The sequence below is a fragment of the Hypanus sabinus genome, chromosome 3 (assembly GCF_030144855.1).
Source record: "Hypanus sabinus isolate sHypSab1 chromosome 3, sHypSab1.hap1, whole genome shotgun sequence".
NCBI classification, from domain to species: domain Eukaryota; kingdom Metazoa; phylum Chordata; class Chondrichthyes; order Myliobatiformes; family Dasyatidae; genus Hypanus; species Hypanus sabinus.
In genome coordinates, this window is record NC_082708.1 from 108,640,119 (window position 1) to 108,654,664 (window position 14,546).

Genomic DNA, 14,546 nt, shown 5'->3' on the forward strand with positions numbered 1-14,546 from the left:
ACTTTTCTTAAGCCATAAAGCTGAGAATAGAGGGTATATTAAGTTGTCAGGAAAGACTGGAAAAGCTAGGATCATTGTAGTACTAGAGATGGAAAGGAAATACTGTAAAGTTATGTAAAACTGTTAAATGTTTTAACAATCAGAATCAGGTTTTATATCACTGCCATACCTTGTGAAATTTGTTGTCTTTGTGGCATCAGTACAGGAGTCTTCAGGCTCCTGTATCTCCTTCCTGATGAGAACAAGGCATGACAGTAGTTTGGGTACTATAGTTCAGCAATTTGATGGTAGGATAACTAATGGTATCCAAATTGATGTCAGTAAAGAATTTGACAATGTCCAGTATTGTCGGCGGATCTAGAAGGCTAAAGCACAGGATCCAATTAGAGCTGGCTAATTAGATCCAAAACTAGCTTAGTGACAGGAGGCAAAAGATAGGTTGGAAGGGAGGTCTGTGATTAGTGGTGTACTGCATGGAGCTATGCTGGGACCCTTGCTGTTTGTGATATATTTTAATAATTTGCATATAGGTGTAGGGGTTAGGATTAGTATGTATGCAGATAGCGTGTTATGGATAGTGAGAAAGGTTTTCTAAGGTGGTATCGGGGTATAGATCAGTCAGAAAGTTGGGTGGGACATTGGCAGTAGGAAGTTAATTCTGGCAGTCTGAAGTGTTTCATTTCTGGAAGGCAGATTGGAGTAGACCATATGTGGTAAGTGTTAAGGCACCGGGGAATGTGGATGAACAGGAAGACAGAGATGCAGGCCTATAGTTCCCTGAAAATGGCAGCGCAGGAGGATAGGGTGGTGAAGAAGGTATGTGAAATGCTTGCCTTCATGGATCAGGGTATAGAATATAAGATTTGATATATTGCAACTTCACAAAACACTGGTTCGGCTGCACTTGGGTTATTGTATGCCACTCTGGGAAGAATATGAATACACTGGAGAGGGTGCAGAGCAGATTTATCAGGGTATTGTCTGTATTGGAGGACTTTATATGGGGCTGGGGGGAGGGGGAGACTGGATGGTGTAAGCTTATTTCCTCTGAAAAGATGGAAGTTGAGAAGTGACCTGACAGAAGTATATGAGGTTATGAGAGATGGTCAAAAACTTTTTTTTCCAAGTTAAAGTTATCAAAAGCAAGAGAGCACAGGTTTAAGATGAGAGCAAGAGCTTATACAGGGGATCTTGGAGGTATGTCTTTTACTGTAAAAGTGGTTAATATCTGGAACATTCTGCCAGAGACGGTGGTGGAATCAGTTTATTATCATGAGCGCACATGTGATGGCTGATTCTTTGCTTGCGAAGATCCAGAGAGAACTCCATCTCTGTAGGACTTTTCTTCCCACCTGTGCTACATAGGTTTATAGTAAAGCTCGATGCACGTGGACCGATTCCGCGCTGTAGGCTGGGGGCGTTCTGCAACGGCACAGCAAGCTGTGATGACTGTGGTGACCACAAGGCTGTAGGTTGAATGTCAGAGTTTTCCTTCTCCTGGCCTGGCAAGGCTAATGAGTTCCATCTACCCGGGTTTGGAATCGGAGTTGTCCTTCTCCCAGGCTGGCTGCCAGCCAATGCCGATGATCCCAGTTTGCCCGCCCAGTCATACTGCTGGACACTCAGTCGTGTTGTGATGAAGCAAACTCAGTAAAAACAGGGACACCATGTGAAGGTGTTGCTATGGGGACAGTAGTATAAGAGAGGTCATAGGTGAGTGATCTCCTGCATGGAAATCCAAACAGTGGTCCTGTGGCGATCACTACACCTAGAAAAGGGAGGCTATGGGAGTCACTTCCTCTTCCTTAAATGAGCAGGACATCCAGCCCATGACTCACCCATCCCCACAAGTTTAAATTAACTTCAAGAAAATTAACTTCTTGCAGCAGCAATACAGTATGTTTCAAATGTGACAAACATAAGTGAAACGTAAGTTTAATTGAACTTAAGTTATATATAGTGCATATGACAGGATTAACAAAATAAGCACAAAGGTACTGTCGGAGTTAGTGTTACAGTCCTTCAAGAGTCAAAAGATAGTGGGGAAATAGATGGTTGTTGAACCCTGAGGTGCAGGTCTTCAAGCTTCTGTACCTCTTCCCTGATGCAGGAATGAGAAGAGGACATGGCCTGGATGGTGGGGGCCCTTACTGATGGCTGTCCCCTTCCTGAGACATCGCCTCTGTTAGACGTGCTCGATGGTGGCAAGAGCTGCACCCAATGTTGAACCGGCTATGTCCACCACTGTCTGTAGCCTCTTGGGCTCTTGTGTATTCAGGTTTTCATTCTAGGCTCGAATGCTTTCTACTGTACGTCTGTAGAGGTTTGTCAGTCTTCAATGACATGCCAAATCTCTTGAAACTTCTAAAGAAGTAGTGACACTGGTGTGTCACTTTCACGATTGTGTGCATGTGCTCGACCCAGAATAGATCCTCCATGTTGTTGACAGCTAGGAACGTGAAGCTGCTCACCCTTTGCAACTCAGGTCCTTCATTAAGAAGTGGTGCTTGTGTACCTGACTTGTCTTTCATCAATTCCACAGTCTTCACCATTCAACCTATCTCACTCTGACACACCTCCTCACAGACACAGTTAAAGAGAGTAGACCAGATACAACTATTGCTTTTAAGAGTTATTTGGACAATCACTTAAAAAGGCAAGGCACAGAGAGATGTGGCCAAAGGGAACAGCATGGTTCTCATGAACAGAAGGTCCTGTTTCTGAGCTCTTTGACTCTATAAGCCGAGGAAACTTTGAAGGATAATTGGCAAAGTAGAAAGGGTGGAAGTGAGAAGATTTATTTTTGCTTAGCAAGTTATCTGAATTGCATTCTCTGTGTTGAGTGATCCATTCAGATTCAATAGTAACTTTCAACAGTGAGTTCATTTAACAAGAAAAATATAACAGCAAAGCCCCAGGGAAAGAACAAAGAGATAAGATAAATTGTTAACTCTTTCAGAGACTTGGCTTAAGCACAGTCGACCTCATTTTGTGATGATTCCGTAGTTTACTTACTATCAACTGATAATAAAGTAAATTGAAAGAAAGTCACTACTCGTATGTTATTTTTAATCTCTCACTTCCTGGTTCCTCAGTATGATAAGCTGTGTAAAATTAAAGAGAGTAAAACTAAAATTAATACATATCTTTTGGGTTTTAAGATTATATATATATTTATGGGGTTATGAGTTTTTGGCGTCATCTAGCTGTTAGGTAAAATGTAGGAAACTATGCAGGAAAAAGATGAACCACAGACAAACATACAGTATTTAAATAAATGTTCAATTATGCTAATTCTTTGAAGCAAGCCTGTAAGTAATCATTTGCGTCTTTATTCTGAACAGTTTCTGAGGAAATCCTTTGCATCATTCATAGTGTATCATTGATTATTAGTTGGAGGGGGCACAAAGCAAGTTGCAAAGAGGTAAAGAGGACCTGCCTGAAGCATCCTGTTAGGAGCCTGCATCTCAGGATGGGCCAGGACCCCACAATGGTTCACAGCTCAGTCTCTCCTTGAGTCCTTTTCCCCAGTTGGCAAAGATCTTTCTTTACTCCCTCTCCTTTAATGATGCCTGACTCTGAGGCTTAAAACCCATCTTCACCCCACACAAACAAGAATTGTAACCTATATGTTTTCTGTCATGCACTGAACAGTAGTAAAGAATATGCGGGCAATATCTTTGAGTCTATTATTTCAACAAGGCCTGAGTTATAGCAAATTATTTTTTGGCCTTCTGCAGCAGAATTTTACAGAGACCAACAGGTACCTTGTTGGCATGCAGCCCATTTTCAATTTCATGTGCCAAAATTTACTATGCCTCTATAGTATTGTGTGTATTACTTCAATTTCCACCTTCTGCAGATTTTCTCTTGTTTGTGTTCCTCAATGGCTGATACTTGCTGAGTTTCTCCAGCATTTTCTGTGTGTTGATCAAGATTTCCAGCAACTGCAGAATCTCTCGTGTTTATTGTTGTGTTCTTTATAGGTACCAAGGGTTACTCATAAAGAAACATATTCTGGAAGAATATATCTAGAACTTTTATTTAACAGCAAACAGCAACCACGTTTTACACTGCCATGCTCTCTAGATTATTCCTTCATTTCTGCGCATGCTCAGAACTCCATCCAATCACATTCTTACCTGCGGAATCTCTTGTGTTTATGATTGTTACTGATTATTAATTTCCTATATCCAGTGGCTTTGCTGAATTAGGCATTATTAAGTTAAAGCCAAATAGTTTTTATTTGGAAACCAATGGCTTAGTTAAAGTTAGAATATTTAAATATTTTGAGAATCTGATTATTACATTCACCTGCTTTCAGATTACTGTACTCAGTTCTTCCCCATTCTGTTGCTAATGAGCTGAGACACAAGCGTCCTGTTCCTGCTAAACGTTATGACAACGTAACTATCCTTTTCAGTGGAATTGTTGGATTCAATTCTTTCTGCAGTAAACATGCCTCAACTGAGGGAGCTATGAAAATTGTAAATCTCCTCAATGATCTTTATACAAAATTTGACATCCTCACTGATTCACGCATAAACCCTTATGTGTTTAAGGTGAGTTATCCTATTTTCATTTGACTCAGTTTAGAAGTAAGTGCTATTGACTAGAAATCTGATACTGGTTAGTAGCAATAAATGTAGTAATGTGTGTGTTACCCTACTATTCTAAAATCAGTCTCAATAAATTGGAACCAGATTTCAGAAGTAAAATACAAGGTGTAACTATTGCTATTTTGTATGTCCATCAGCAACAAATGGAAACAAATGTCCCACACACTGTGGACTGGGATGTGCTCAGTAAAAATGGTGCTAACAGAATCATTTAGAAGTTGTCATCTAAATCTGATTTTCTTTGCCTAATTCCATAAACTCAGGGTGATAAATCACCAAATGGAAAGTATTCCGCACATCGTCCCTCACCCTGATCTTGGGTGATTGCCTGGAAAGAAAGCTTTCCTTATAACCTTCTCCTGCAAATTCCCTTTTGAAGGTTACGAGAGGATCTATTTCCAACGTATTTTCAGCAGTAACAATTCAGTTTTTATTCAGTCATTGCAGAAAAATAAGTCATCTTCACTCTTGTCATTACCTTCAAATTATATTAAAATTCCTTGATTTTGAACATATCTCCTCAGTCTAATGTGCCACAAGGAGGAAAATCTGCTTCTGCAGTCTCTCCAGATTACAGGTGACCCCCACCAACTGTAACCCAAGTAACTGTAATGAGTATACTTACTGTAACCCACAAATCTGAGATACATAATAAAGCTCACTCTCATGGAATTAGTGTGAAAAAAGTAAATAAGTAAGGGCAAGATTCCTTTTTTTTTCAATTCATGTTTCTGAGTGCAGGTATAGACAAGATAGTGATACAGACCTTCTTCTAGGAATGCAACACTCCTCCCACCTGTTATCTAGATCTGCTACCTTACCCCACCTGTTTCCACTTGTGCAGAATCGTCGTTTCTACCTTTCCTGTCCCCTCACCATCTGGTTCCATCTGCCCGTCATCCCTCCTTTAGGTGGTTCCACTTTATCATCATCCAACCTCTGCTCAATCTTCACCTTCTCCTCCCCCCCAATCTTTTTCCCTTATCTGTTTCCACCTACCACCCACCTGCCTCTTGTCTTAATACTTCCTCCACTCTCCCCTTAACTATCCTCATCTATCCATCATCTCTCACCTTCTACTTATGATGAAGAACACTTGATAATATCAACCCTTTTCCTAACCCTCCTCCTCTCCTCAGTTTCATTGCAAGGTCTCAACTTGAAACATAGACCACCATGTTGCCTCCACAGATGCTGCTTGACTTGTTGAGTTCCTCCAGCAGTTAGTTTTTTTTGGCTTCTGAACAAATATTTGATCACTTATTCTATTATTTCTACACTAGGTGTCAGATTTTATCAGACGGCACTGGTGTATTTTATATTATCCAGATTCTGCTGGCCATGGTTGGCAACCCTGAATATTCAGCTTTCAAATTGTTACAAATCTCTGAATATGTAGATCAGATGTTTTGCTATGCTCTGTCACCCTTGGAGGGCAACAAGTTTACTAAAATTCCCTGTGCAAAGTTGTATCAGGCATGGCAATCAAATCTCCAATGTCAACAAGGATTCTAAACCTGCAGATTAATATGCAGAGAGGTAGCCGTTTTTAATTATATTCCTATAGCTTTTAATTATTTCTGTATTTTTCTTCAACTTTTCTGATATTAATATTCTTCAGTTTTACTTTTGAAATAATTCATCAAAATAGTAGTTATTAGAAGTCTCTGAGTGTCAGCGATACTTAAAAACTAGCGAACGCAACATTGACCGGAAACAAACCTCTCTTCCCACCTTTGGCTCTTTGTTTTTGGGTTACCCACAGTCTAATCATTGTTTAAACCCTGCCAAAGACTTTGTGGGTGAGGAGAGTCAGCCCAGGGGAGTCCGTGTGTTTGGTGACTGTGGACTGCGAATCCTGTCCAGCACAATCTGGCTCATTGTTGTTGAAAGGATCTTTGACGCTAAGGCATTGAAAAGAAGTATAATGAGGTTGACTGACTCCGATTTGAATTAATACAACAGTTGAAATATTATGAGAACAGTTACATCTTCAAATTTTAGATTGTTCACTATCCTTTAAAAATCTTTTAATGAGCCTTTACTTGCTCCTTATTTTTTCAGGTGGAGACGGTTGGAGATAAGTACATGACTGTGAGTGGCCTGCCGGAGCCATGCGTCCATCATGCTCGTTCTATATGTCACCTGGCATTAGACATGATGGAAATTGCAGGACAGGTGAAGATTGATGGAGAACCTGTGCAGGTTAGCCTCGTAAAGCTCTGAGATGCATATGATAGTTACACCCACCTTCTCTGTGGTATATTTAGAATCCTTATAAATCTCCATGTCAAAATGGTTGTTGTGGGTAGTGCTTGTTACTCTCACTTCTAGTTTCCACCGCTTGCTAGCAGTCTTGCGAAAAGGAGAACTGAGTGTGTGAGTCTCTCCCGGCCCATCCATAGCCTCTCCAACAACAAAGCTGATGTGGTGCCTCCTCGCTGACGACACATGGAAACTGAACTCCTTTCAGACTCAGGCTGGACTACAGAGGGCAGGGAGGAGGTCTGGCCCTGCACACATAACATGCAGGCCCACCAGTGTGTGGACATGTGCTGGTGCTCGAGTACCAGATCCCTAGCTGTGGGTAAGTAGCCCCACACCGCCTTGAGAGTAGCCGTGGGAGAGACGAAGGCTATGGGAGTAAATCCAAATCCGGAGTGGAGCCTCTAACGCTGCTGGGTGTCATTGAACATCTTTCCAGCTGCCAGGCTGGTGCCAAGCATATTGCTTCATAAGCTTTCCTTTGGACTACACTGGTGAGGCTGAGAGGGGGATCTTGACATTTGCAAAAGGAAGATTCCATGGACAATGGAATATACATTACAGGCTATCAATGAAGTTAAAGATGGTGGTTAATTTAAAATATAGCCTATAGAGTTGTGAAGAAATAAAGCATGGAACTGTGCACAGAGAAGATTAGTTTTCACTGAGACCATGCCATTTCACTGAAGTGCCATTTGTTAAGTTCCATTTCCCTGCTGCACCCCTGCCCTACCTGTTAAAACTTCCCTTTGGGACCCCTCCAGTTTAAGTCTTGAAATCTTTGTATCTGCATCTGACACTCTGTAGGCAGTGTTCCAGTTCATTGGCATCTATTATATAAAAAAATAGAACTTCCACATAAATCTCCTATTTGTCTCATTCTACCTTTAACTCTATGTCCCATTTATCCTAATACAATCAGCTAAAGGGAACAACGTTTCTTTATTGACCTTATTAAACCTATTGTAACCTTGTACAGCATTTTCAAATGAGCACCCTTTGCTCCAGGGACGACAAATGCAGCTCTTACAACCTGGAATGATCCTAACAACCCTTCGTCATATCCTCTCAGGTTTATTATCACCGGCATGTGACGTGAAATTTGTTAACTTAGCAGCAGCAGTTCAATGCAATACATAATCTAGCAGAGAGAGAGAGAGAGAGAGAGAGAGAGAGAGAGAGAGAAAATAATAAATAAAATTAAACATAATAAATAAACAAGTAAATCAATTATGTAATATATTGAATAGATTAAAGAAAAGTGCAAAAACAGAAGTATTGTATATTTAAAAAAAGGTGAGATAGTTTCCAAAGATTCAATGTCCTTTTAGGAATTGGATGACAGAGGGGAAGAAGCTGTTCCTGAATCGTTGAGTGTGTGCCTTCAGTACCTCCTATCTGATGGTAACAGTAAGAAAATTACATGCCCTGGGTGCTGGAGGTCCTTAATAATGGACGCTGCCTTTCTGAGACACCGTCTTCATCTCCATCTTCACATTTTTTAAGAGTGTGGTTACTAGAAATGGATATATTTCTCTAGTTGTGGTCAACCAGACCTTTCCTAATTGCAATCCTACTGGCCGCAACTCAGACACTGTTGGTACAAAGTAAAAAGTAAATTTTATTATCAAAGTACATATATGGCATCATATACAATTTTGAGATTCATTTTCCTGTGGATATACTCAGCAAATCTATAGAACTGTAACTATAACAGGATCAATGAAAGTTCAATCAGAGTGCAGAAGACAAAACTGTGCAAAAAATGCAAGTATAAATAAATAGCAATAATCAGAATCAGGTTTATTATCACAGCCTAGCCACACAGTCATGTGTATACAGAGAGTAGAGCAGTTGGCTAAGCACACACCCCTGAGGTGCAACAGTGTTGATCGTCAGTGAGGAGGATATGTTATCACCAATCTGCACAGACTGTAATCTTCCGGTTAGGAAGCTGAGGATCCAATTGCAGAGGGAGGTACAGAGGCCCAGGTTCTGCAACTCTCGATCAGGCTTGTGGGAATGATGGTATTAAATGCTGAGCTATAGTCGATGAACAGCATCCTGGCATGGGTGTTTGTGTTGTCCAGGTGGTCTAAAGCTGTGTGGAGAGCCATTGAGGTTGCGTCTGCCGTTGACCTATTCAGGCAATAGGCAAGTTGCAATAAATAACAAGAACATGAGATGATGAGATACGAGACCAAAAAGTGAGATCACTGGTTGCAGGAACATCTCAGTGATGGGCCAAATGAGTGTAGTTAGCCCTTTTTATTCAAGTGCCTGATGTTTGAGAGGTAGTAACTGTTCTTGAACTTGGTGCTGTGAATCCTGGTGTTGCACTCTTTAAGTATAATACAAAACTATATTTGCTTTCATTTCAGATCACTATTGGCATTCACACTGGGGAAGTTGTCACTGGTGTAATAGGCCAGAGAATGCCTCGCTATTGCTTGTTTGGAAATACTGTTAATTTAACAAGCAGGACAGAAACCACTGGAGAAAAAGGGAGAATCAATGTCTCAGAGTATACATACAGGTGAGTGGTAGTTGAATTATTTTGGAATGGTATGATTACATTGGCTGAGCATGGGGTACAAATCATGTTTATACCTTCCACATGTCTCTCCATTGACAGTGTATTAACCTGCATTTAAAATTAGACAAATAGTCCTAACTTCCATCTTCTTTTATAACTAGATGCCTTATGAGTGCCGAGAACTCAGATGAACAGTTTCAACTGGAGTATAGAGATCTGGTTAGCATGAAGGGTAAGAAAGAACCAATGAAAGTTTGGTTCCTGTCTCGAAAAAGCGGAGACTGAAATACGATTCATCAAAGAATATATAATTTTGGACATAAACCATGGAAACATCATTAATTTGATATATACTCAAACATTAACTGTCACAGCAGTAAAACGAACCATTTATGAATTTAAAGGGCATTTTATAAGAACTCTGACAAGTAGTATGAAAACTGTTTAATAGCACGATGGTTTCTAGTCTTTCTTCATTAAATAAACAAATACTAGCAAGCACTTTCAGGTTTACTTTGGAAAGCAAGGATTTGTGAAATGTGCCAAATCTTACAGTATTTATTTAAAAGAACAAGGTTCTGTGAAACGCTGATTCAACATGCTGCCAGATTGTACGGTTTACAAGGTGGGGATGTGGTTCTGCTGTGCTAGCCCTGTTGGATGTTGCGAACTTTTTGTGGGACCCAAAGATGTGTACTGATTGCACATGAAACCATCCAATTGGGAAGTCCTGTGCATGGCCATTGGAAATGTTTGTGGGGGAGGTGTCTGCAGGAGACAGCGTAATTGCTGAGGTACCAATTCCTCCCAGATTGCATGGAGTATTCATTTTTTTGGGTTGGGTGGGGGGAAGCTTCCCTTTGGCTTGGAACTGCAACAGTAATTGGAGATACAAAATTTCCAGAACTCCATCACCTCAGATATTACTTGATTCCATGGTCAGCCAAAGTTTTGTAACCTTTCCAGGGGTTGCCTGAAAGAACAGTGGGAAGTCAGCGTTACTTGGACTCTTAGGATGGGTTCTGTCAAAATTCCAGCAAATTCTGTGGGGGTGGTGTTGATACAGTCAATGATATCGGGCTGAATCATCTTTAAGAATTGCTGCTCACTAAATATACATGACACGTACTGAAGATTCTTTAAGAAGAAATGGTTATGTACTTGCACTTCAATACAGAAATCCTCCAAGTTCAATAACCTTCTGTATCCTTAAATCGTGCCAGGACAACTCTTGACAGTCAAAGTCAGAGTCATTATCATTGTCACTGTCTCAGCAGTGACATCACTCCAGGTCGCTGACGGTCATAGCTTTGCTGCTCCCACACGTGTCAGGGAATCATTGGTGCCCTCCATCTATGTGAGCATTTCAAGTTTTCCTTTAGCTGTCAGGAACAAACTAAATACAGCCTCTTCATCTATCCATCATCCCACACCTCATCTCGTTCTACTTCTCACCTATCGTACCCCTCCCTCTCACCTCAGCTCTGATGCGTGGTCTCAGTCCAAAACCTAGAGCACCACTTTGCCTCCACTGATGCTGCTTTACTTGCATCAAGTTCAAATGCAAAATGAACAGTAAATTGTTTGAGGCTAAAACAGTCAAAGTCAAGTTTATTATCATTTGCACAAGTACACATGTGCACATGCACAACAAAGATCTTAGTTACAGTAGCATCACAAGCACATAGCATTACGTAAGCAGCATTCACAAGAAAAAACATAAACAAATTCAAGTTCAATCATTATTCAACCGTACATGAATACCCATGAATATAGCCAAATGAAACAATATTCCCCTGGGACAAGGTGCAAATCACAGTGCCTACAGTCAAGCACAGCACAAGGCACATCTAGCATCTATAAGATAGCAAATAAACATACAATCACACACAAAAATACCTAGTCCAAGTCCAGAGTGACATGCCTTGTAAATTGAAGGTGCATGGATGTTATCAGCAAGTACAAGCAGTTCTCAGTTGCCCACAGATGAATGTATGCATGCACTCCAGCTTGTCCTTCCACTGATTGAACACTAGATGGCAGCATCAACGGGCAGTGTCTGCTCCCAGCTCAGCATGGACGCCACACTGCACCATTTCCGGCGTCTCCTCTCCTGGACTACTGCAACAGGCAAATTACATACTGTTCTTACAAGAAAGAAGACAAATGGAATGAAAAAGTTAAAGGAACTACTGTTATATGAAAGCCAAATTTATCTTCCCAAGAGAAGTACATCCAGTTTTTCTGCAGAGTTGTGTAAAATGCCATGTTTAAAAAAAAGTCTCACCCTGGATGTAAGGCCTTGATGAGTCATAATAGGAAAAAGTGAATCATTTAGATTAATCTGTACCGTAATTCATTGACTACAAGATCCAAAGCGCGCACACACACGTATATAAATGTGACGGAAGCCATGGTGTCATTTGAAGGACCACTGAAAGTAGTTCATTACATCTTGAAAAGTAGCTTCCCACATCGGTGAGTAGCCTTGCTAATGAGATGTGATGTATCCCTCTGTGACAACTGAGAAACTGCCCACTGGTGGCATAATAATTTAAAAGCATAAAAATACCATAATAAAAACTACTTTTTCCTCTTTTATGCAAATGCAAGATATGATGAATGAAAATATACTTGATAAGCTAACCTTATGGCTTCATGACTTGATGAGTGATTTTGCACTAGAATAATGCTTGGACTCACAACAGAAACCATGGGGGTTAATTTATGGGGGGGTTAATTTATGGATGGACTTTGAGGTAACCAAATTAATCAGGTTGTGTGCCTGATCTGTTCTCTTACCAACTGGCAAGGAATGATTCCAAAACACCACAATATATTAGTCTGTTTTTGTGCTTGAAAATACATTTGCAAATATTAGCCTGATCACAAAACTACCTCAATGGAATTACCTGATTCTGCATGATGTTATGCAATGTCATGCAGAATAAGATAATAAGATAAATAAAAAGCATCAGCATAAAGACTTTTCCATGAAGAAATAGTAAACATAAATTAAATCTGGTTGCAGAATTAATTTAAATGTAGTTGTTTTTAGCTGTGATTTTCCAGCCCATGAACGATATGTTCAGAGTGGGTAATACTCTGGCTGCTGAAAGGAGAAATCAGGTGGATGCCCACTTGAGTTCTTGTGGCAGATTCATCCCAACATGCTGCTGAAGGCAGCATTTAGCATGGCTGATTCTAACATCCCCGGACCTTTGTGTGGCCTCCAATGCATGAACTACCTGCAGTTATATCCTTATCATTTTGTTACACTCATTCCTTCTGCAAACCTCCCCCTGTATCTAAAGGAACAAATGAGAACCTGAGCAACACACAAAAAATGCTGGAGGAACTCAGAAAGTTCGACAGCATCTATGGAGGGAAATATACAGTTCACCTTTGAGGACTGACGGGAGATTGCAAAACTTACTGCCCGGTATTTGTAGCTCGCTTCACCCATTGCCCATTTGTATTAACAAAAAGCTGAGAAGCCCATATTGCAGATTGAAAATAAAATGGCTCCAGGAGCAGCTGATCTCCTCAGTGAAATCCTGAAACTCTGTAATGAGTGCTTCAGTCACAAATCCACAGCTTCATCACCTACATCTGGGAGACAGAGGTCATGCCAAGGGTCATCAGAGCCGGTGTAGTCATGCCCATTTTCAAGAAAGGAGGTAAGTCCAGTTGTTGTAACCACAGGGTTGTCTTCCTGCTGTCCATTGCAGGGGAGAGTCACCAGATCTCCTCAGCTGCCTCCTCTCAGAACTAAAGAGGAGTCTCCACGTCAATGTGCATCCATCATTGCCCAGGATTTCTCAGAAAAATGCACAGAGCAGTATCAGACTCTTCTGACTTCACCGACCTGTTTGACTTGGGAGGGACTGGAATACCCTTTGCAAATTCTATTCCAACTTATGCTTTCCCCACCACAGAGTGCAAGCTGTAATATTAATTAACAGGTGTATAAAAATAATTCATGGCAAAAGCAAGGCTATATCAATGCCTTATATTTGGCTCAACCTTTCTTATTGCATTTTATCTCCAATTAACTTAATGCTGAAGTGGATTTAATTGTCAGAACTAAATGGGAAGATATTGGAACTTCTCTGCCTGAACTTTGAAGCCATAGTTATCTACACAATATGTTGAAGATATTTGTCTGGACATGCCTAGACAATGAGCTCCAAGCACTTTTCAAGGCTTTCAAATGAAGCATTTGAGAGGAGGTGCTTTGAACATTGAACACAGAACAGTACAGCACAGTACTGACCCTACCAATATAGACCTATTTCATGATCAATCTAACTCTTTCCTCCTACACAGCCCATAATCCTCCAATTTTATCACATCCATGTGCTATATCTTTTAAATCTCCCTATTTTATCACCTTCTAATACTACTCCCAGTAGTGTGCTCCAGGCACCCACTCTCTGTAAAAAGTCTACCTCTGACATATCCTTGAACTTCTCTCCACTGACGGACATCCTCTGGCATTTACCATTGTAACTCTGCATTAAAGGTGCTTGCTGGCTGTCCACTTCATCTGCCCCTCTCATAATGTTATACACTTTCATCAAGTCATCTATCATCCTCCGTTGCTCCAAAAAAAACTTAATGTGCTCAAACTTTTTGCAGTACGCGCTCTCTATTCCAGGTAGCTTACTGATAAACCTCTGCACTCTCTGTAAACCTTCCGCATCCTATAATGATCAATACTGAACACAATGTCCTAGGTGTGGGCTGAGCAATTATGTAGGGCTGCAACATTACCTCATGGCTCTTGAATGTAATTTCCCAACTAATGAAGGCCCTCACACCGTATGCCTTCTTAAAATCCCTATCAACTTGGATGGCAACATTGAGGAATTGATAGACTTGGACCGCAAAATCCCCTTCTTCCTTCACACTGTGAAGAATCTTAATTTTAACCTTGTATTTTACCTTCAAATTTGATCTTTCAATGTGATCATTTCACACTTTTTGAACAGAATGAAATCTGTCTGTTACATCTCCTCCTGGCTCTGCATTCTGTCCATATTCCACTGAAAGCTGCAACAACTTGCTACACTATGCACAACACCTCTAACCTTAGTGTCATCTGCAAATGTACGAACCGCCCC

The 14,546-nt window shown here is 40.6% G+C and overlaps 1 protein-coding gene across 1 annotated transcript in view; it reads left to right on the plus strand.

Moving 5' to 3' along the window:
• Positions 1-10,924, plus strand: part of gucy1b1 (guanylate cyclase 1 soluble subunit beta 1) — a 45,067-nt gene extending 34,143 nt beyond the window's left edge. The window contains exons 10-13 of the mRNA XM_059963356.1: positions 4,325-4,562; positions 6,684-6,824; positions 9,266-9,420; positions 9,582-10,924. Of these exons, the coding sequence (XP_059819339.1) occupies positions 4,325-4,562; positions 6,684-6,824; positions 9,266-9,420; positions 9,582-9,705 (658 nt within the window). The 3' untranslated portion in view covers positions 9,706-10,924. The remainder of the gene's footprint in view (positions 1-4,324; positions 4,563-6,683; positions 6,825-9,265; positions 9,421-9,581) is intronic.
• The last annotated feature ends 3,622 nt before the right edge of the window (positions 10,925-14,546 follow it).